General features: G+C 39.6%; 1 protein-coding gene across 1 annotated transcript in view; it reads left to right on the top strand.

Moving 5' to 3' along the window:
- Window positions 1–23,422, top strand: part of KIAA1328 (KIAA1328 ortholog) — a 156,557-nt gene that overhangs the window by 116,256 nt on the left and 16,879 nt on the right. The window contains exons 9-10 of the mRNA XM_026040100.1: window positions 9,344–9,528; window positions 15,976–16,084. Coding sequence (XP_025895885.1) covers window positions 9,344–9,528; window positions 15,976–16,084 — 294 coding nt within the window. The remainder of the gene's footprint in view (window positions 1–9,343; window positions 9,529–15,975; window positions 16,085–23,422) is intronic.

The following is a 23,422-nucleotide window of genomic DNA, read 5'->3' as shown; positions in this document are numbered from 1 at the left end:
AAGCTCTACCCTTTGCTCTAGTCCTTCATCTTGCGCCTTGACGACTGTAAAATCTTATTTGGCTGCTCAATACTCATTCCCCTCCCTCAAAATAAGCTACTGAAATGAGTATTTTTGTTGTTTTTTCCACCCAAACCTGTCACTGTTGCTTCTCTGAAACCCTATTTCAAAGCTTCTTGTCTACAATGCCAGCCTATAAGGCTCTGCAAAAATCTACTCTGTTGTTTCTCATTTTATTTCCTCTGCCATTCTCTCTTTTCTGTTCCTGCAGTTACATGAGACTTAGCATTTTCTTGGGTGTTACCTGAACTTTTGGCCATCTACTTCTACCACATTCCCTAATTCTTTTTGACTTTTGGGACTGCAGAGTCATTTCATGGTGATACATTGCCCCTGGCTATCTGTTTGTAACTAGATCTTTCCTCTTCACATCTTACCCTTATCATTTCTTTCTTCTTCTTTTTTTTTTTTTTTGGTAGAGTTTACACTTTTTTCCTCCCTACCCCTAATCCTAATTTGCTGAGCTCCTGCACTGGCACTGTGAATTAGTTCTTCTCTTTCCACCTACCAAAAGGAGAGTCTGTGCCCTGTGTGCTCCCCTAAACTCTGAGCCATATTCTAAAGAAACCACCGGTGGCCCTAAGGAAATGAGCTTTATAGTTTAGCTGAAGTGACAGGCCATCAGCCCTCCTGTGTAGGAAAGTTCACATATGCTCTAAAACACTGRAGAAGTTGAAGCAAGGCAGTGTGCAAGAAACTGGAGCCTGCAGTCGAGCTCAGTGCCAGCCTTCGCCTCTTGATGTAACTGCAGCCCCTTCTGCTGGATCAAAGTGCGGAGCTTTTATTTCCCCTTGTTAACTTGGTGCTTCCATCATCTGCACTTCAGACTCGCATCTTTTCCAGAATGTAGTCTTTGAGAGAAGCTCAGTAAGGSAGAGATGCTCAGGTACCACAAATACGTGTAAGGGCCTAAAAGACACACGTCATAAGGCTGGACCAGCACCGGTGCTGTTCTGGGAGATATATTTCAAACACATTTTAACAAACCTGTACAGACTTCCAAGACCTAAGTTCAGTTTATTTCTTTGGACTGGTAAAATATAATTTACTTTTTATTTGCCAGCTGCTGCTATACCTGACATGGCCRAAGACATTTGTGCCTGGCCTAACAAATGTACCTGCTGCATTTGTAATGTTTACGATTTTAAGGGCAGGGAAACTGTGTCCCAGAGCCTGAACAGAACCCACAGCTACACTTCCCATAGCCTCTGGCCACACTTTTCCTCCTTGCTTGAGATTGAACATTAATGTGTGCTAATATATGTTTCACAAAATGGTTTTCAAAGAGTTACTTACCTTTTAGCAGTGGAATAGTTGCTGTCTGATTTAAATTTTATCATGCCTTTTTCTTTTTTCCTGAATATAAGACCAGAAAAAAGTATGTGTTCCATAAACATCTCAGTTGAGTCAATATTTTGTGATGCTGTCACGTTCACATAAAGTCTTTGCATTGAAAGGAAATCTTTAGGTTTATTTAYTTATTCGTCTGTGTGTGTGCAAGACATAGGCCATTTTTTTTGTGTGAGCTGCATGCTTTCTGTTATCCATCCAACTCTGTGTTTAAGTATTTACAATAAGTAGCTGTTTCTTTCAGTCATAGTCATTAAGCACACTGTAAAATAAGTAGCTTTAGAGGATCGAAGGCAACTAAATTTGACGAAAGTTTTTTTTTTTTTTTCTTTTTTAATATTTACCAAGTGCTACCTTGTCAGATCGTATCTGCTGGGTATGATAATCCACCAATCTGAGTAAACTTTGAAGTCTTACCTCTCTTTGGGCTATAAGGATTTTTTAAAAGCAAATCAATAAACCATCTCCATGTTTTCACTTTACTGAGCAATATAATAAAGATGAGAACTTTGTGTAATAGTAAATCATTAATATACTACTTAATCATAGAATGACTATGTCCCACAGATGTGATTTAGTCATTAAAAAAAGGCTCGTGAGGTTCAAAGATGCATCAGAATGGGTGTTTCCAATAGAAATGGGATAGTATATAATACCATTTTATAGTATGCTAGTGTGGAGGCATTTGGGATGTCTTCCCAGTATGGCTTCAAAGCACAGCATATAGCTATAGAGTATAACAGAGCAGTGTATATGGCTTTATAGTCTCTAGACAGCAGATATGCTGGTGCCCAAATCTGTAAGACTGCAGCGCTGACAGCCCTGTAACAATGAAGAACAATAATAATCCCTGCTTAAAATGCTTAATTCAATCTTCCTGTGGTACAGATAAAGTAGAAAAAGGGGACAGATTTTTGCCTGAAAAAAAAAAATAAAATAACGGCTCCTGTAAGTGCGCTCCCATGTTGGCTCAGTGCTAATGGTTCTTATTCACTAGAGAACCCAGATTCAAGGACAGTCGCTTCAGAAGAACAGCAAAGATAAAAACCCTAATTGTGTTTATTATGGGATTTGATGCATTTATGAAAGATTTTCCCTGCAACATGTTCCTTGTGGCACCAGGGGAATAGTGAGTGAGGCAGGAGTTCACCTCGGTGTTACTAGGAGCCGGTTTATTCGCCCAGGTTGTTAATTTTCTTTGAAACGTGAGAAGTTTTTTACTTTCTGCTCCTCCATTTCCTCCTTTAGAAACTAGGGAGGATAATTTATCACCAGGACCCTGCATGTTGCTAGTTAGCATCTCTGAAGTGCAACTTTAATGAACAGAAGCACCTCTCAGCCAAGCAGAAGTGCTTGGGACAGCCATTCATTTCCCTGCTGACCAGGGGATAGCTCTCCCGAAGGAGGGATTTACACAGTTTGATCTCCTGGAGAAGTTTGTATTCAGTTCCAAAAACTTTGCTTGCCCTAAACAGKAGTTTGCATCCTTTCCATGTGCCACTTTCCGTGCTGACAGCCAGGCAGGCTTTTCAGATCTACAGACACTGTTTTGAAGGATTGTTTTATACCTGTGACTTGACATTTACATGACTTTCTTTTGTGAAGGCTGACAGCCCTGCTTGCTGCACCGACAGCTGCTCTGCGCTGCTCGGTAGGAAAGGCCAAACACACGAGCACGGCGCTTTGTCCTGCTAAAGCTCTGCTCCTTGTGGCCATTGCTGCATGACTGCCCGAAAACCCTGCGGCTGCATTTTGCTTTGGATTTGGAGGAAAAGAGTAATTGGAGCTCCCTGCAACTCTTTATTAAGGAAAACCTGTTAAAATATGGGGGAGTTGGCATAGAACTAACTTCAAGCACAATGAGAATGGGATTCAAAGGAAAGACATTAATATAATTTTAGGTGGAATTTAACTTAGGACTTGCTACAAAGGGATCTTTAATTGCATATAATAAGAGAAATAGTGACTTCATTGATGATAAAGACAGTATTTTGATTGATTTAGTGTGGCCAGTTTCACCCATGGCTCTCACTGCTGGCATTAAATAGCTCCAGTCACTGAGGGAATAGGGAAGGGCCTGGTCTCTGGGAAAGAGTCATCTAGGGAAGCTGAGCTTTGGATTCCCTAGTAGAGCACAAAGTATGAAAAAGCTTTTGCATAGCTACCAAAATGAGAAGTGGAAGAAATGCAGCAGATCCAAGAYGTTCAACAGAATGAACTCTCAGAGGAACCTTGTACAGCCATGCGTGTTCCTCAAGAAGGGGACAATGAGCCTGAAGAAGACTAGGAGCTGAAAGTTCTGTATCACTCTCTAGCAATATATTGTCTGCACACTGACAAGTAGATTGTAGGCAATTGCTATCTGCATATGGTTTTCTGTGAGGAAAAAAAATCCCTTTATTACAAGTAGATTTGATAATATTTTTATTTCAGTTATGAAAGTCTCCCTGTCTACCGAGACGTTCTCCATCTGTCCCTGCCTTCCTACCTCTTACCTAGAAAAATACATGGGGAAGGAGAGGAGCTCTGTCCTGAAGAGCTCTATAAATGAACATTTTTTCCAGAAAAGAAAGCAGCTGTTTCTTATTAATATGCACTGGGTCCCACCAGTGTCATTAGCATGCTGCTGCATCTAACATAAGCCTCAAAACGCCAGGTTTCATAATTGGGCCATGAAATCTCACTCTTGGCTGGAACATGGCCTTCAAGGTTTGTGTTAGAATAGGATATTTTCCCTTCTTTTTAGATGAGGGAAAAATATTAAGCTGAGATTTCTTCTTTTCTGAAGCACTCTTGGTTTCTATATTAAAAAGACTTTTAAGGGTGTATTTTGAAAGCTGCTAATCTGCAGGCAAGAAAAGATTGCTTTTTCTTGAGGAATGGAAAGGTGATGTGATGGAAGATGGCTCTGAAGTTTGTTCCACACTTTTCCCCTGCAAGAGTTTGCTTTTGTTATGGCAGGATGGCCAAGTAGAGGAGGCTGGTGCACCCCCATAACAGCTCTACAAAAGCACTTGTTATTGGACCAGTTTCCCTCCCCTCCTAGCTAATGCTTTGGCTTTTACATCCTCATTAGTTTCTCCACTTCTCTTTCACTGAAGATACCCTAAGAATGGTCTTCTACTATATTCCTCCAGGTTTTTCTTCAAGTTAGCTTTAAGCAGATCCAACATGGAGCAGTCGCTACTTTTAAGAGTCTCCTTCTGTCAGTGAGTTGAGCAGTTGGAAGCTGTTTAGCTTATTTTCTGTGTCTTTTCACCTGCTGTCCCAGGGCCYGGGTTCTTTACTGGAGCAGCTTCTTGTCTTCCCTTTATTTCTGTTCCTAAATTTGGATGTCTATAATCACATTTCCCTATGTCATGAGTTCTCAGAGGGAGAGATAAATTAAAAAAAAAAAAAGTCTTGAATTCTGAGGTATTTAGATATTTTGGCAGTAGTGTTACATGGATTAGAGTTACATCCCACAGGGTGTACACCTGACACGGCCTCCTGAGGAGAGGAGTGTTCGAGCAGGAGACCAGTGAAGCTGCTTCCTCCAGCCACACATCCAAAGTCTGCAGATCTTCTTTCCTGTCTTTGTACACTTCCTTAGTTGCCTCACCAGAGCTGTGGACATAACTCGGCTTCATGACAAGTCCCACTTTGGAACTAATAGTGCTCCAAGGTGTGGTTTGGTAGAACTGACCTAAACTTGGATCCCTATCAAAAAGGGAAGATCCTATCATATATCGATACCTCCTCCTTTGTTGAAGCATTTGTGATACTGSTGCTTTACACTGGGCTGGATCTGGAACCGATCTGGTGTAAAACTCCTCCAGCCAAAAAGAGCAAGGAGAAACAAAACAGTTTTCAGCCAGCCTGTCAAACCACACCTGAAATGGTAATGGAGGAGCAAGCTACAAAAACATATTGCTTAGGTTGCCTACTTATCACCAGTTTTGCATCATTAAGTGTTATGCATTCTTGGCCTGATATAATTGCAGCAGATTGCACGCATGAACTGTTAATTATTTTATTTTTAAAACAGAAATTGCAAAACGGGAAAATAGCATTCCAGCGTGTTTGCTTTGGAGCTTAACCTGTCGAGCCAATCTGTTAGTTTGAGAATGGCAAAACTCTCAAGCCCTTGTCTCAACAGGGTGCACAGGGCACCATTAAGACAGCCATCTGTTGCACATTCATACTGGCGGCATGAATTGCCTCGCGTTTGGGGTTTCTGACGAGCTGCAGTGTAGTCCTGTTCTCTGGATACCACTGATCTGCCCTGAAAAAAAGCCTGGAAAGATCAGAGTTCAGTGCAAGGTGAGGATCCGAGTTGAGAATCAATGCCTGGGAGCACTAGGTGTGGAGTAGAAAGGGGATTAATCCTTTTAGGTGTTCRCATGTTGATAGTAAATGCTGCTGTGTGGCAGGAGTCTTAGCTGCTTGAGTAGCTTAGCACATCAATAGATCTGTAAAACTCCATTTGCCGACCAAGGCTACCATTATGTTGGATTGATTCATCATGATAAGCAGATAAAGCAAGTTAAATTCTGTGAGAGTTTTCCTGCATTAATTTAAAAATGAGTTTAGTTGGCTCTAAATGGAGGTTTGTTTTAGTATCTTGAAGAACTGACTCTCTTCTATTAAGGCAGAATAATGTATCTATATGGTGCCCTAACTTGAACAGTACATAAAGATTAGTAAATAAGACCCCATTAAAAATACTTATAATGTAAGTAACATGGGTCCCAATAGCCTTTCTAATGTCCATTAATGCTTATTCTGAGGATCAGAGCTCATTTTACTGAGCCATTTAGTCAAACCGTGTGATTATTTAGAAAGTTAATTCATGCATACTAAAATCTAGCTTAAGTAATGCAGAGGGTAGGAGGTAAAACTCTATGGAGACGATAGTCCTTTTTGTTATTTAATGATCAGCCATAATTAACTTGCAAATTTGAAATAATTAGAACAAATTAAAGGTATTTAACTTTGCCTCCCTAAAGAAAAATTCAAATTGCACCAAATGCAGCTTTAAATTATTCAAGTCTCAGAGGTCTGTGCTGGGTTTTTTTACAATGCCTTTTCTATGATGAGAATACCAATCTGCTTTTTGTCAGAAAGCATCCTATCAAGTAATTGTTCTTTGTGTCTAATAAATGACAGCTATTCTTCTTTGTAAAAGTATTTCAGTCTCTGAAGACTACACCAGCATTTCCATGGCATTTTAATTCAATAAAACAAAAGGTTAATGTTTTTTTCCTACTTTTTAAGGAATGCAAATACTGGCAGTGTTCTGTGGGTCCTGAATGACATTTCAAATCTGCCATTCCAGCTCAGCAGGGATATCGCGATATGAGGCGCAGGCAAAATGGCAAAACGTTGGAGGTGGTTTCCTTTGTTCCTCAAGTATTTTGATATTCATACGGAGGCAGGGATGCTGAGGCTTCCGTTTTTTTCCTGATGCTACTACCTTGCCACTCCTGCCTTAGTGTGTGGGTTGGGTAGATTTCCAAGGTCTTTATTTAGCCTGTCTTCTCTGCTGTGGGCTTGTAGGGAATATTATGAAAGTTCACCAGATAGCGTAATGTCCTGCAGGAGGTCCTACAAACCAAGGTAYGTTTGAGTGATATGATTGAGATAGATGGCTGCATTTGAAAAAAAAAAAAAAAAGAGAAGGACCTGTCTGATGTTTTAGTCTCTTCATCTGATCCGTTTGGACCATATGTTAGTTTTCAATTCCGCAGATTGCAATAGTCTTGTCTTTGCTTTTACTAGTTATTCCATAGATGAGTAAGTTTGTTCTGAAATAGCTTTTCTTCCTCGTGCTTTCTTTGTTTAATTTTGGCACATTGCTACTTATTTTCTCTTTGTTGTAAATCTCTGCATTATCCTTTTYCCCCTGTTTTGTACAAATCTCGGATTGTTTGTCATCTTCCCGTTTGATTCTCCATCCTTACKTGAGCAGAACTTTACAGTGAGCTTTCCTTGATGAAATACTAAAGAACCGAGCTCTAATTCATAGTTTAGTAGCTATAAATGCCACATACACTTACTTGTGTTATTTCCCCATAAATTAGCTCCGTGTCTGTTTCTCTTTGCGTTCCCCCTGGCACAGTGTTAGCTAAACCACAACTCRGTGTCCTGAGGGCAGCCTCATCATCTAAGAGGTATCACAGTGAGCCAGCGGAGTAGATGCCGCCACCTCCTCCACCTCTACAAGACAAAGGTCACTGTCTTCACACAAGATCTGTAGGTTGTAATTAAATCTGCTTTAAAGACTCAGAAAGCATCTAAATAATGACTACCTCAAAACTTCTACATGCTGCTAATCATCCAGAAACAGATGAGGAAAATAACTGAGTTGTGCATTATCATGGGCACCTGGTCAACCGGTATAACTTTAAGCATCTTTAATTGGTAGTTAGGGTTCAAACCCACATTTTACTACGTTATGGGTTTCAGGAATTAGCAGCTTAATTTCRTATAATTCAACTAAGTTACTAATTTTGTCCACCATAAATTTTAATAGCACCTTGCAGTATTAGCGGCAGCCAATGCAGTCTGAAGGTCTAAAGTAAACGGGGGTTATTCAGAGAAGTTTCATCCAACACTTCAGCCAGTTATTACAGGTCATGAGCCATTATATAAATGTGCCGCATTAATAATACGGGAGCAATACTAATTGTCAAACAAGCGCAGTGGGCCCTATAAAACAGTCACTTATACAGCACATTGATTGAATCTTTTAATTCAGCTATCATTTTCTATAGGAAAATGAGATACCTGCCTTTTTCAGTTGTACAGTAACTTCAGTAGATAATCTTTTAGACAAAARGTATTTACATCTTTATTTTGCTAATCAGCCTCCATAAAACTATGTCCTCAATAGTGCAGACATGTTAGAGCTCTTTGCCTTGCCCATACAAAATGGGTGCACAGCAAAAAGACTTGTGTACCCTTACATTAACTGAAGATGTATGTTATTGCCATGCTTGCAAGTAGAGCAGTGTAACTTGATGAACTGTATTCCTTCCATGTGGATCATCCCCATTATATATGTATGTATCTATATATGCTTACTGCATAGCAATGATCGGGATAATGATATTCTCTTACTGGACATGGACATGTTGGTCAACTGTCTGTTGTTTTTTACTCTATCCAAATTATCTCACTTGATGCACTACATACTCTCCTACCAATTTTTTGGTGCATTCTCTGTCACACTTGTGTGTGTTTTCTGTTTCTTTTCTTCCTTTTCCTCAGTGTATTTGTTTCTCCTTTGCAAAGCATGACCCTAGTTTCCTTGTCATATATTCTTCTCTGCTTCCCCTCTTTCCTACCAAAGTGAACATGAACATTTCTTTTTAATTACTATTTCTCCAACTTGGCTGTGCCATGTTTGGAGTTCCATGACGTGGAAACAAGACTGCCACAGAGTGGGACTGAGGAAAGCAGTCYTTGGCCACACATCTTTGCAAGGTGTCACTCTGTCTCCTGTTTCGTAGTCCTTACAATCCTTGCTATTCTGAATTGTTTCTGGAAACTCTTGCCTGTGTGGGGCTGCTTTAGAGTGCAGGTGTTTTACAGTCCATGCCAAGGGCAGCAGTGAGTCAGGCAGAACTGAGACCCTTRTGTGCAAAACACCTCTAAATGTTAGTGATAGAAAACTGCGTCATCATACCTTCTGTCCTCCTTAGTTAAGCTCTTATGAACTAAAATTTTATTAGTGTGGCCATCAAGATGTATCATTGGATAATTAAAATTTCAGATAAGCCTAATTAATCATCAGGGAGAGAAGTTCTGGTTCAGTCTCCCTCTATATACATACATGTGTATGATCCAGGATGCCATTTGAGGTATGGTTTCAAACCCCTAGCAAAGCTGCGGTGAAAAGGCAACTGTGAAGCACCTTATATAATAGCATGTGACCTTTCTTTCTTCCCAGCTTGCCCGTGTSGAGAAGGGACCATTACTTCCCCAGGACACCTGCCGTGAGCAAAGTCTCCAGAGCACCAGGGAGCAGTGGTGGGAGCAGCTCGGGGAGGAAAACGGTCGGGTTCGGTGCCAACGCGGGAGATGGACGAGCCCTTGTGATGCAGGCCAGGAAGGAAGGCAGCAGGTCGAGGAAAGGTAAGGTGAAGCTGAGTGGGTTGCAGCTCCGTGAGTTGCTGCTCCCATCTGGAAGCTACGGATATGTGTTCAGGAGTGGATAAGCAAAATGCATGATTAAAGGGAGAGGGACTGCGAGTTGCTTAAAACAACCCAAGAGAAGGCAGCTATGTTTAAAGTAATAGCCTGGAAAGCCGTGTAAATAACAAGTGATCTTCGTGGTTGGTGTTCCTGATGGAAGGCAAAAAATAGCCCTTTAATCTCAAAAAGCTACTTCAACGATTCTTTTTGCTTTCCCAGCAAGCAGAGAATAAGTGCAGTGGGGCTTGTTCTTGAAATGTAATCTTCTTCACATTCTTTTCCTCCCCAAGTAATGGCTCCACCATTACAACCTGGTATTTTGCCACACAGGGATATCTGTGTGGCTAGAATCTATCCTTCCTTTATCTCCGCACCTCCACTTAAGGAGCGGAGAAAACAGCCTTTCTTAGGAAGAGAAAGGGTTGGGAACAAAAGCAGCTTGGATGTTTCACTGCCGAGCCTTGAACATAATCCGAGGTTCAATTATGAGCTGGCTTGCCTTTTTATTTATTTATTTATTTTTAACCTGTCAGCCAGTTTGCTGTATATGTCAGCGTAAAAATAAAGAAAATGGCAAAATGAGAAGAAATGTGGTGCAGTTCTCAAAGGAACAAATAACTTGTGTTATTGGTTAAGACCGTACCAACATTAAAAAGCAGTCCCTGTGAAGAAACTTTCAAAAGGGTATCATCAGCCCAGACCCAAGCAGTGGCTGAGGTTAATCTCTTCCAAGGCACAGCTACAAAAGTTGGAAGCCTGTAAAGGGCTTGTGTCCAAAAAAATCAATTTCTAATTTGAAACAAAATCATTTTTGACTAACAGGGGTTCAGGACCCATTACTTTTGCTGTATAGTCTGCTGACATTTCACACTTTCTGTTGTGCACAATGAATCCTAATAGTCATTTTATAACATTGCTACACCAATCAATTTAAGCAAGAGAAAGCCGTTACAATTCTGCAAAGTTTCAGGGGCAATTTTCACTGATGGTTTTCTTTTATATATATATATATATATTTTTTTTTTAACTATCATTTTTTTTCCTCTCTTTTCCTCTTCCTTCTCCCTCCTCTTTCTCAACACCGTAGTGATGAAATTGAGATTTTTCACAGTTGTTGGATGATGGGTTTTCTTCCTTGGATAGGGATAGTCCCCCCAAAAAGTAATTTATTTTCCACAGATTTAGAAAAAAAAAAAAATCGAACGCAGCCTCTCCTTTGTTCATTCATTTCATTTTAGTACTTTAGAAGAAGTTACAGGCTGCATCTGGCTGTTGCACCTAGCAACCAAGCTGCACCTCTGCTGCTAGAGTGATTGCAGCGGTCAGCAGGACGGCTGAGSAACGTGGCGCTCTCTTACAAGCACTTATTGGGATTGCTAACTTTGAAGGCACAGAGAGCTGCATGGCAAAATTTAACTTATAGGCATTGGCACTTGCTGTGATATCAGATAAAATTCAGAGAAATGTTTTCAAGCTGTGGAACAACCTCAGGTCTATTACTGATTTGAATGGCTTGTTTATCACAGGGCAAATTACCTAGCACTAATCACTGGAGCTGAAGTCTTCTGTATTTAGTACCTTTTTAATTGGCTTCCCTCTGTTATATGTTTGGACTCCTTTAACAGGTATACACAGAGACTTTTAAAGCATTTTTTCGCGGCTTTGAGGAGCACCAGGGCACAATGTCAAGCTTCTTAATTCTAGTTAGCTCTGGACATTTTTTGTCCCTCTCCTTATTTCTGCCAGATCATACGGTCTCTTGCTGAACTGGGTTTGCTGCTTCAGAATTTATCCTTTTATTAGGAAGCAATGTAGCTTACTGCAAAAATAAAACCAGGAATACAAATACTGATTTTTTTTTGTGAATGCTATAAAATTGTGAGATTTGCCTTTCTTTGCCCAAAGACTGGGCCATCAAGCCTGAAAGTCCATCTCAGACCATGGTCAGTAGCTGTTGTGTCAATAAAAACAGATCCCTGCAACTACAGCGCGTTAAACTGAGATCTAGCTAAGCCATGCAGTGTGGGAAGGCGARTAAAGTCAAGATGATGACATCTTGAGACATTAAACTGTGTCATGAAAGATGGTGTTGCTTAGCCAGGTACTTTCTGACCCCACTGTGGATACATCTCCATATAAACACATTAGCTGAAAATTGTTAGCAGTCCAGTTTTATACTTATACTGAAAAAAAGAAATATTTCTCATGCMTTTGATCTGTCTTGTGTATTTAAAATGGTAAATGTGTTAGGATGGGGACTATGTCCCAGCACACGTTAGTGCAGTGTCAGTTCTCATGTTGGCCTTTGGCTCTGTTGTGATACAGTTCAGCCTCCCCAGGCGTGTGTGTGGCCACCCTGCAACTCATAAATGTCCCTCCACAGCAACATAAGCGGCTGTCTGAGGTTTTTGCAGTTCTCCTTTTTTACTACTTTTGTACTATTAGATTTCGTCTTGATGAAATGAAGTTAATAGTCAATAAACCATGGCCATGCTGGAATGATGGAGAGCTCTGCTGCTCGCCGGATGGCTTATTGCTTATTATACACAGAATACAGTCAATTTGGAAGGGGTAATTTCCTAAGAAACTCCCTTTTCCTCCTCCCTGTAAGTTTTTAGTAATGGGGGAAAAACCATCACTACCTTGGACCCCTCAGCTCTTGAGTGAAAGGCACACTTCTGTTCTGTTTTCAGGCTATAAGCTTACAGGACCAGCCATGCTCTGACAATCAGATTTTCTTTCAGTAATGGTTATCGTCTCCTATTTCTGTTTGCTCCTTAATTTTCATTCCTGTGCTGTAGTAGGTATTTGTGTCTTGCAGCCAAACTTTTCTTTTTAGTTTCACCAGCAAAACTTTAAGCAGACGAAGCAATCCTCAAGTCTTGGATCTTTTCAGCAGTAAATTGTTTTTATTGGTGTCACCAGCAGCTATGTCAATTTGTACTAAAATCTAACAACTTGTCTAGTTAAAAAGCACTAGAGTACAAAAATGTATGTTTCTCTTCCTCCCTACCCTGGATAATTCTGCTTTTGGGCTGGGAAACTAAACTAGATCCTGTCTGCTACATTCCACCTAAGTGGGCACTTGCTTTTCTAAGCTTTTTTTTTTCTTTTTTTTTTTTTGAAATCTGCCCCTGTACCTCCTACCTATAATCTTTATATTGAAACAAAGGAGGTATTTTTCCTGAGAAGCGTTTATATTGTATTAACATTCATAGCTTTCCTTTCCATATGTAAAAGAAAAAAAATAGAGAAGGAAGAATTCTTTTAGCTCTTAGCATCCATACTGTTTCCAGGGGCTAAGTTTTCTCTACAGTGTTTGTTTTTAGTAGCTTTTTCTAACATAGCTTCTTAGCGATTCAGGATCTGGAACTTTTTCCCTTGAGGGAAGACTCTTCCCTACAATCGAATGGAGCAATTAGTTAATATTACTGAAGTGCTTTGAAGATGTGAAGTACTATATAAATGTTAAGTATTATGAGTATTAGTATTATCTGATTCATAAAGATTTCTTTCATGATTATCAACCTGTATTTTCCATTGCTCGCTTTCATCCCGTTACTGCTTCAACCACTCTCAACATTTTTTTTTCTTCTCAGTATTTACATGTTCAAAAGTGTAGGCTGCTTTATTTTCTTGTGTCTTCAATTTTTAGTTGTCTGTTTGCCAAGCAGAAATATATAGTTATTCTAAATGAGTCATTCTAAAATGAGTCTTTGAAGTAACTCAAATCATTCTCATACCAGGTTAACCAAGTTGAAAATAGTGTTCTTAACATTCTTAACCATTTAGAAGACATCTGTAACTTGCTTTGTGGGTACCTTGCCCTGCAGGCAAGTTACTCTTTGCTGCCCCAGGCTCTCACTTTCCATGGATATCAGGGTTTAGATTGGCACCCTGCATGAGCTTCCTTTTTCCAGGGGGAATGTGCCTATTCTTTTCCCTTGTTTCTTGCTCCTCTAGATCATCTGTAACTTCTCCAGTCTCAGACTGTCTTCCCACACCTGCAGATCTAATTAATTTGCTGTCATTTGTATCACCCCAGTTCTCTATGACTTTTCATAAATAATTACCAGTCACTTCATAAATTCATTAGCTAATTCCCTTTAGCCCTGTAATATATATCCTTCASACTAAAGAATTTGTATCTCTTTTTTTCCCTGATAATTTCTTTTCATCAGCTTCGTATAAGCAGGTATTATACATCAACAAGGTCTTCATTACCTCCTAGTTGCCAATATACCTTTTCCCTATTGTTTTTTCTTAGTGTATTTTAAAATTATTAAGAGCTTGGCTATTTTAGGATCGTTATTGATTTCATCTTCTTCATTTATTCATAGACCTACTTTCTCTTTGCTGTTCTTTTTTTTCCTCTCTATAGTTTCATGTCTTTTTTTTTGATATGTATTTTAAAAGGTTTTTCTTTTTATATTCACTAATTCAGGATTTCTTTCTACTCCTGTTTTATCTCTGTGCAGCCTAACTATATTCCTACTTAGTTCCTTTTCTTGTTTTCCATTTGTAGCCCGGGTAATGTTTTTCAAACTTGGGCCTTTGAACAGTCCCCTTGAGGCWGTATTGGCCACTTCTGAGTCCATATATTTTCTTTTTCAGAGAAATATATCTACTTTGCTTTGAATTCAGCGTGTCGACAATGTGCCAGCCTTTTCTCATACAAGGAATTGAATATATTCTCCCTTGCTCACCAGATTTTTATTACTTCAGTATTAGTTTCTTAAAATCCATCTGCCTCATTCCGTGGTCACGTGAAATGGTTTCTGAATATTTCATATTCAGTCATAAAGGCAAATGCCCAAGCAAGGGACTTGCAGTCTTTGTATGCRTGCCCACTCATCATGGATTGGCACGCTACCAGGCTGCTAGGCACACACAATCAGCACACATTCCCGTGGTATTTCTAAGAATTCCTTCACTGGTAATTAGCTTTTAGGTGAGAGCTCTCACTATGCAATGCTGAAGCACAGCACATTAGAGCAGGGCTCTAAGAACCCATTCTTTTGTTAGCCTTCCTGTACCATGCATTAAAACCACATGGTTTTACTCGATTATAGGCATGTATTTTTATATATGCTAAATCAACGCGGTGTTTTGAGTAATGTTGGTCTCTTGGACATACATAAACCTGTAGAAATATTACACTGACATTTGAACCGAGTTCCACTGAATTCCAACTTTAATATATTGCTGTATTTCAACTTGCATGGTAGCRAACATCACTGTCCAGAGAGCTCAAAAATATTTAGTCATGATGTGGGAAAGACTTGCACAGCAGAATTGCAGCCCTGCATTTCAASAGGGCAGATTTCCACCGAGATGTCTGCACATAGTAGAATCCTTTGGATTTGGGTCCTGTCCTTTTACACCCTCCCTTCAGATATTTACATGTATTGCTGCAATCTCCCCTCAGTCTTCTCCAGCCTCAGCTGTCCCAGCCTTTCCTTACCAGAGAGATGCTATGGTCTCTTTGCCATCATAGTAGCCGTTTGCTGGACTCACTCCATTAGCTTTTTGACTCTCTTGTGTTGGGGAGCTCAGAGCTGGACATGAAACTCCAGTTGTGGCCTCCCCTGGGCTGAGCAGAGGGGCAGGATCGGCTCCCTTGACCTGCGGGCAATGCTCTTCCTAAGGCAATCCAGGACACCTTGGGCTCCATGAGAACAGAGTGGTATAGAACAGGGAACAAGACCTTTTTGGAGGTTACAGGGCAAAAGGCAATAGCCAAAAGTTSCAGACTGGGAAAATCTGATTAGTCATATGGAGTATTTTTGCACTATGGCCAAACTTCGGAATAGATCGCACAGATCTCCAACAATCTTGCAGGTTTTTGAAACTGGATTTGACAATTCCTGCAAAACCCAATCTYGTTGACCTTGCTTTGACTAGAGTGTTGTACTAGGTGATATCCAGCCTTGTTTGTATTTTTTTTTTAATTCCAAAGATATTTTGTAAAAAAGAAGTGGTAAACAGACATTTCTGCTTTACTGAGAGCAATATATTGTTATAGAGATATTTAAAAATAAACTTGGAAAAACCAACATGTTGTAGAAAGTCCCAAAGGTTGCATCTATAGAACTGGATCCTTTGGACTGTTACAAGAAACAACAGTGCATGTCTATGAAACCTCAGATGGAAAGGTGAAGGCTATAATGTATGGTTGCTTATGTAARTATTATTCCACATGATCCTGACGAACATGTTTTGCACAACAGTATCAGCTGATAATGACTATTTGCCTATGACTATAAAAGCTGTAGACCAAAGAATGGCCCAGCTTTTGGTCATAGTGTTCTATGTAATGTGGAATCATGAAATATGTCGAGAACTCACCAGCCTTTAGTAGCTAATTGTCTTCARTTCCTTCCACAGGGACCACTTCAGCGCCTAGAAAAGATGCAGCAACATCTCCTGCACTGGTAAGGAGCAGGAAGGAGCTTGTGACCACGGCCACATCACCAATCCAGCATGACACTTCATGGTAAATTGCTTGGGTAATCTCCGGTTTAAGATTCTGCAAATGCAACTGTCAATACACCTAGATGCAGAGAAGTTGCTGAATTTCCATGATGTTTCATATTAGCAAAAGCTGGTTAATATAAACTAAAAACTGCCATATCCTTTTGACATTTAAAGTAAGCCTTAAATTGCTTGTTAGAATAAGAAAAGCAGGAAGTTCTAACATTCTAATTTTACTTAGATTTTGAACAGAAGTATTTTATGTTCTCAGTCATGACACATTAAATGCATTTGTAAATAATTTGAATGGATGATGTTACCCCCTGTTACATTTTAAATYCCCTTGAAGATTTTAATCCTCCTGTATCTTCCCCCATATTTTATCAAGTGGCATTTCTTTTTTAAATGTTTTGTACCAATGTTATTTTATGTTTAATGACAAGCAACAAAATCACATTAAGTSAGCAGTTCCCAATTACACTATATATCTGCACTAAATGCACTGGAAAAGCAGCATTATCACTTCAGCTCCAGTGAGGAAACAGAAAGCAACATTGTTTTTCCACTTACCAGTCTAAAAAACAACTTCTCCTCCTTTGCACATGATTACAATTCTAGTAAAAAGCGATGTGCAGTCCTTGCTTTTCTTTATCATTGCTCACATTTTCTAGTAATAAAATCTTTAGTTAAGCCAACAGAATAAATGCAGATTAAAATATGAATTCACTGTATTTTACACCATTAGTTAGATGACTTTGTGCAGCGGGATGGCTAGAACATATGACAGTTTATGAGAAGAGTTAAATGTTTCTTGGAGAATGAGAGGGCTTGGGTTAGATTGAATCTTTTCTTGGCCCAGTGGACTAGGAAAATATATGCTTGATAGCATCCCTGTGCTCTTGGCAGCAGTTTTATTTCTGTCTTCTGAGGGAACTTGCAGTGCATAGTAGGTGAAAACCACTATCAATATGGACAATTTTTTACTTGCTATGAAAACACTTTGTTTTTCTTMTGAGGGAAAGGATGATAATTCTGTGAGGATTGAAGAACTGGGCTGGATTGGGCTCTATTTCCCACGAGTAACTGTGCATTTAAACAAACAAGCTGCAGGATTGTCGGAACATTTCTTTTGGAAGCAAGAGTTACCTTTGGAAGTCAGTGATATCAGATAAAGAGTGTGAATAAGAGATTGTCTGATACCGTCTAATAGTGATAAGTTGAGATTCCATTCAAGCACTGAGGAATAGATATAAGATAATTATTCACATCATACAACAACAGCTCGGAAAAAAAAAAATAAGGAATTTTATTCAAGAGGATCGATGGTCCATTCTTTTCCAGAGAGAGGAGTAAAATAATTGTTGAAATATGCTGTTAGAAGTCGTATCAGATAAAGTGATCAGTAAAAGCAGTCCGATTAGCTGTCATCTCGGAAGGTTTATTATCCCAGTTGATGACAAATGTTGAGAAAGGCCATATTTCTAGGGTGATCTATCCTGTGCTCGTGCCTCGCGTTCCTGCCCTTGGTGCTCTAAGTGTGATTGACCAGTGTAAGCAGCCATGTTGTGCTTTCCCTTACTCATGGCCTTCCCTAATTGCAAATGGTAAATGGGCAAGTAGTTCTGCAGAGACCTAAAGCTGATTCCATCCTTCATCACAAAACCTGCTTGAGCAGCAGGTCAGTCTCAATTTATCACTGAATGGTTATAAGCTTAGACTGCAGGTTTAACTAACTAAATTAATCAATATTGAGAATTATTGCTGCTTTTGTGCCACTGAAGTTAAGGGTTTGTCAGCATGTTCGCTGTAATCCACAATTTGGGGAGGGTTAACAGCTTAACCACGACAGTTGGCATGAGACTTGCAGCACGAAGCCTTAGCCTAAGAGCAAATTTATTTATTCGGCAGCACATGTAAATATAATTACTTTTGACTATTTAAATTTAGARGACGAGATTCAACTCGTGCCTGTGCCAGCTTCAACTACCGCAAACCCTGGCGCCCTGGAGTAGCGATGGAAAGGCTGCCARGGAGAAGGTGTTGGAGGTGACAGAAGGTTCCTGCCAGCGCAAGGTGGTAGAGGCCCCTCTCCGCTCCTGCGGCAGGCAGGGCAGGTAAAGAGGTGTTGGCTCGATAGCCCTTCTTGGCAGGCCTCAAATGGAGGCTCCAGGGTGCATTAAAGCTGCCTCCCACCCGCCGACGATGCTATTTTCTTCTTTATCGTTGAATGAAGAGTCTCTGGGACAAGAAATGTGTCCCTAGGGGTCGGGATGGGTGTTTGGAGATTTGCAGTGTGAGAACCGCACAAGGACCAAGCGTGTGGCACTGGGAACAGTGACTCACAGGGGAGTTTATTGATATTTTTAAACGAAAAGTAGTATTTTGTTATCTGGTGTACGGAGGTTAGGCTAATAGTTAATTTGTTTGCCTGTCGTGCTTTTCTTCATGCCTATTGCTGCTTTGCATAATACAGCTAAGCCTTGCATGTTTGGCTGTAGAATGTTATTAAGCCAAGTGCCTACACCTGCACGAGGSCCTTGAAATTATGTTCACAGCAGATCTGGAAAGCTTTTCTGTTCCGTGTACTTATTGATCTAAACCAAAGCCAATATATTTGGGGAAAAAAATCAAAGGCGATATTGGAGCTGGGCAAATTTGGAAGCAGAGATCTGTCTGACAGCCTTAACCATCACCTTTAGGGTGACCAGGGATGTCCTTTTTGCACCTGCTGTTTGCCTAGAAGCAAGACACTTTTTTGCCTGTGTGTTGCAGGGAAGCTTGGAAGGGGAGGTAGTGACATTTAYATACTTTCATTTAGAAATGAAGAATTTTTAATGGAAACTGCATCTTACCTCAGCTATAATCAAGCACTGATTTCAGCAAAACAGCTAGTGTGTTGCAAAATAGTGAAGCTATTTTAAATGAAAATGCTGAGCCATTGTTTCTTTTTTAAAAAAAAAAAAAAAAAAGTTTAAAAAAAGTAAATTGTTCCCKTGTGAAAGACCATTTAATTTGATTACAGCCTCAGTGCAATTGTCAGCCTCTCCTCCCCAGAAACCATCGAATTTGGCAGAGCCGCTCCTGTAATGCCGCAGATAATGGAGCTCTTGGAAGACATAGGCAGAAGTTGCTCTGCTTACTATGGAAACAGATAATTCTCCTGTAGCATTTTTTGCTTTGGGTATCTAAGACGTGAATTTAAGAACAGTTAGGTAAATTAGGGGATTGAGTGATAGCCTGATTTCGGCATTAAGGCTGTTTTTCCTTGTCGTGGTGTTAAATCATAGCTTAATGCTCGCTGAATGCATTGGCTTGAAGTTTGTTATAGCCATTAAAATAAGTGATTTAAAAGTTCCTGCAATATAAGTACCGTATTCTAGCTGTATTATTATCTGTTAGAGCACAGTGGCCTCTTGGAGTTCTTATAAACAGATTGTATTGTCTAAATTTGTGTTTAGGGACATTTTAAAAACAGAACTATTTACCCAATTGCCCAGCGCATCTCAGGTGAATGTTTATTTAGGGACTTTTAAGCAAATTAATATCTGATATAAAATATAATGTGCAGAGCTGTGTGCTTAATAATGCACATTGGAGTAGTGTAGGGAACATCTGTTGTGCTGAGTATTTAGGAAATACGACAGTGATGAGATTTAAGCTTTTGTCTTGCTYGTGCAGGAATTGCCTTCCAGGTCTGTGTGTTGGATGCTTAGATGTAGGATTCTGCTTTTCAGATGAGACCCTGAAGTTCTTTCTCCTGTAGAATCTAAACAAGCACTTCTAAAGAACGAGATCGTTTCCCCTTCCATCAGATGTGTTTCAGTATTCAAAAGGAGAAAGAAGAGGAGAGAACTTTCATTCCAGACTTTACTTTTGAGCATTTTAAAGAATTACGTTTCAGGGGAGTGGTAAGTTAGGTGATGAATATGATGGGAGACACAGCTTTTTCAATTCCCTAGGAGAGCTAGCGGTACAAAAAAGTCCAATATAGTTTCTTATGCAAGTGATAAAACGAGACGTTTGCAAATTAATCTCCCTTATTCACAGTGTAGGTTGTTAATTGTTCTCTCTGCTGCCTGTCGATATAATGTGAAATTTTCATTCCCCATTCAAGATGGAAAAAGTTGTGGCTGAAAATGTTAACATTTGCATTTTTATTTGTTGATTTATTTAAAGGACAGCCTCTCTTACAGCAATCCATCACTCAGTGACACCCCAAATATGAATAATGTATTGTAGACTTGCGGTTACAATGTGTAATAAGTGCCAGAGACAGTAGAAGAATGTTAACTATGTTGCAAATGTAATATTTATCGACTCATAGTTTATTGCTTTCGAGGTTCAATAATACTGACCATAGGACATTAATATCACTTATCTTGATTTTAGTTGGGCACCTCTGTATGTAGAAATAACCCATCTATCTCATACTTACAAAATAAATGTGAAATTTACAGTGCTTTATAAGAAGTGCATTATAGGTTTCTTTGCTTAGAGCTCACAATTCTCCTCTCCTGCCTTCTCATTTACTTATATCTAACATTGATTCCACTCCAACTGCCTGACCCAGGTGGTGAGCACTTCGACACTCTTTATAGAGGCTTTATTTACTGGCTGTATTATGATCTTGTGCACCTGATCCTGGTGTTTGAACCAAGTCTCTCTCCCTGTTGAAGACCAGCTTGAAAAGCAGCTGTTAGAAACTGCTTTCATGTTCTTGTGTCAAAAAAAGAGAATGGCTGAGAGAGAGAGAACTTCTATGGAAATACATAAATGCAAAATCTAAGTCATCTTAGAGAATCATGACTATCAGAAGTGCAAGTGTTCAATTAGGTCAATGGTTATCCTTATAGATAGGGCGTTTGTTTGCCAAAAAAAAAAAAAATAGTGACTGGAAATACATTAATGCAATTTTGAAAGATTAGGATTTAAAATCCATTTTTTTACTTTGAGAACCATTTTTTGTGGTACTCTATTTAAAGAAATTTTGCAGCAAGGATGTGTTGTGGTAGCATATCAATTTGCAGCAATCATTTTCATTTCAAGTTCTTGCTCTGGAATTCTGCTTCAGAAACTGCTCGCCAAAGGGCAAACACTTCTCCTTATCTGCATTGTTCTGCTACTACCATTAAAAGCTTTGAAGTCCCTAGGGTGAAGAAGTGTAGATGCGAAACCAGGATTGGGATCAAAACCAGGTTTAACAATAGGAGATTTCAAGCTTGTGCCCAAATCAGATTTCACCTGTGTAGGCTGACTCTCGGGAAGGCTGGAATTGGGTTCAGCCATGAGAATGATAAGCATTGATTATATTCCATGCAGCAGGCATCAAATAAATTTTAAAGTGATGTTTTATATTTACATTTGAGGTTATCAAACTTAACACATCATCACGTCTTTGCCTTTGCTTTGTGTAACAGGAGCACCTATTTGTGTCGAAGGAACCAATCTGGTAGCTGCTCTGTGCTCACAGTTTTGRTGTGTCCGTGGCTGACAATGAAAATCACATTGGGAAACTCTGACTTGCAGTGCAAGAGGATTAATGTTAATTAGCAACCGTTGGCTGTAATTGTCACCCTCATTAAAATGCAGAATTATGTATTTCTTAGTTATAAATAACCTTTCTAATTGTACTTGATGTATGCCAGTTTAATCAAAAAGTACACTTGCAAACAGGCAGATATTTGCATTAATCTAGCACTGGATCTTTGAGTCTYTTTTGATCGTCTTTTCTTCCAAAATCGACTAGTTGGGGGAGGTCTATTACAGCTACATATCCTTTACATGGTTCTTTATTCAGCTGTGTGGATCTGACAGGATTTTGTATTAAAATGAGGGGAAACATCTTCTGGGAATGTTCAGTGCAACAGAAAACGTGTCAGTTTTGAAGTAGTTGGCAAGGTTTCCATCATTCMGTGGTATGACAATAAGTTGATTGTAGTTTGAAAGTAATAATAAATGAAGGAAAATAGAGTACAAATCATATTATAAAGCAAACTTAACCCTTTAAGCCTGCTTTTTACCATAATTTTTGTTGTTAAATCTTGATTACTTTTTGCGCTGCTCTTTCACTGCTTTTGCAGGTTTTCAACTAGCACATTAAATCTGAAGTGAATGTTCGTTCTTTGGATGTGATTCCCATTTGTACTCGTAATCAAGATTCAGTGTTTTCAGGTTCACTCAGTGCTTTGCTCTGCTGCCTTATCAAGAAACCTGTTTTGACTGCAGGTTTTTTTCCCTTCCTCCACTGATACTCTGAGTATTTTACATCGTTTCCCAGGAATTACTGTTGTGGAAGATCCTATAGAACTTGACAAATTGAGACCACTCGGGGTTCCTGTCTTAATGATTCTCTGAAGAACTGGGCATGGTTTCTCTTCATAGCACTTTAGTCACTTCTTTGTTCCTTCTCCATGAGAAGGAGCATAACACAGTTGTGTTATATATGTGTGTGTGTGTATATATATACGTATATGCATAATAGCATATACAGAATAATCACATCTTACTTTAAGATGCCATTTTTGATAGTGCCTTGTTCAAATGCAGTATCTTTTTCAGGGTATTATTGAGGTGGCAGTTTTGCTTTGTCCCTGTTTCCTGAATAACTGGCACTCACAGGAGGACAGGAAACTCCCCTGGACTCCAGGCCTGAGATGGGTTTCCCATACAGACACCAGAGTGTGCAGGCAGCAGGAACAGCTGGTTCAGACAGTTTAGTCTGAACATTCACCCTTTCAACTCATCRTCATTTGCTTCGTTTTTCCACTTTTTTCCTATTTTTCCACCTCACCTTGCTACAAAGCCAACGTGCCCTTCCTTTTTCTTTGCCTTATAGCCCTTTCTTCGCCGTCCTCTCCCAAGATGTGGCACTGTCATAGTTCCACCAGGCTGCTTATTCTGTCCAGGTTATCTTTTTCTCTGCCCTTTGCCTGCCTTGACTGTTYAGGCTGTAAACTCTTCAGGACAGGACCCTGGCACAGTGAATCTCCATGCTTGGCTGGTCCATGTAATAAATGTGATTAACTGTGATGCTAGTATGGTTAGGGTGGAATTCATCTTGCTAAGCTTAAGACATCTGAACTAGTTACCTTAGCTCCCTTTATGGTGGTTGGGCTATTTTAGGATGAGCTAAATCACCTTTGGGTGATACCTGTCTCCTTGTGCTGCACCGTAAAACGAGCCCAGAGTAACAGGCCCTGACATCTTGTCCCACTTGTGGCTGAATATATGGAACWAAAAATAAGTTGTGTGTCTTCTGTGTTTTGATTATGGATTGGAGGCAAATGCAGGGTTAACCTGTGTGCTTCATGGTCAATGGGTAGTTTATTAATACAGTGTTAATACTTGCTTTATAAATCAA

The sequence above is a fragment of the Nothoprocta perdicaria genome, unplaced genomic scaffold (genome assembly GCF_003342845.1).
Source record: "Nothoprocta perdicaria isolate Ctin4 unplaced genomic scaffold, notPer1 scaffold_10, whole genome shotgun sequence".
Lineage (NCBI taxonomy): Eukaryota > Metazoa > Chordata > Aves > Tinamiformes > Tinamidae > Nothoprocta > Nothoprocta perdicaria.
The sequence above is the reverse complement of the archived record's forward strand: the minus strand, read 5'-3'. Positions and strand labels throughout refer to the sequence as shown.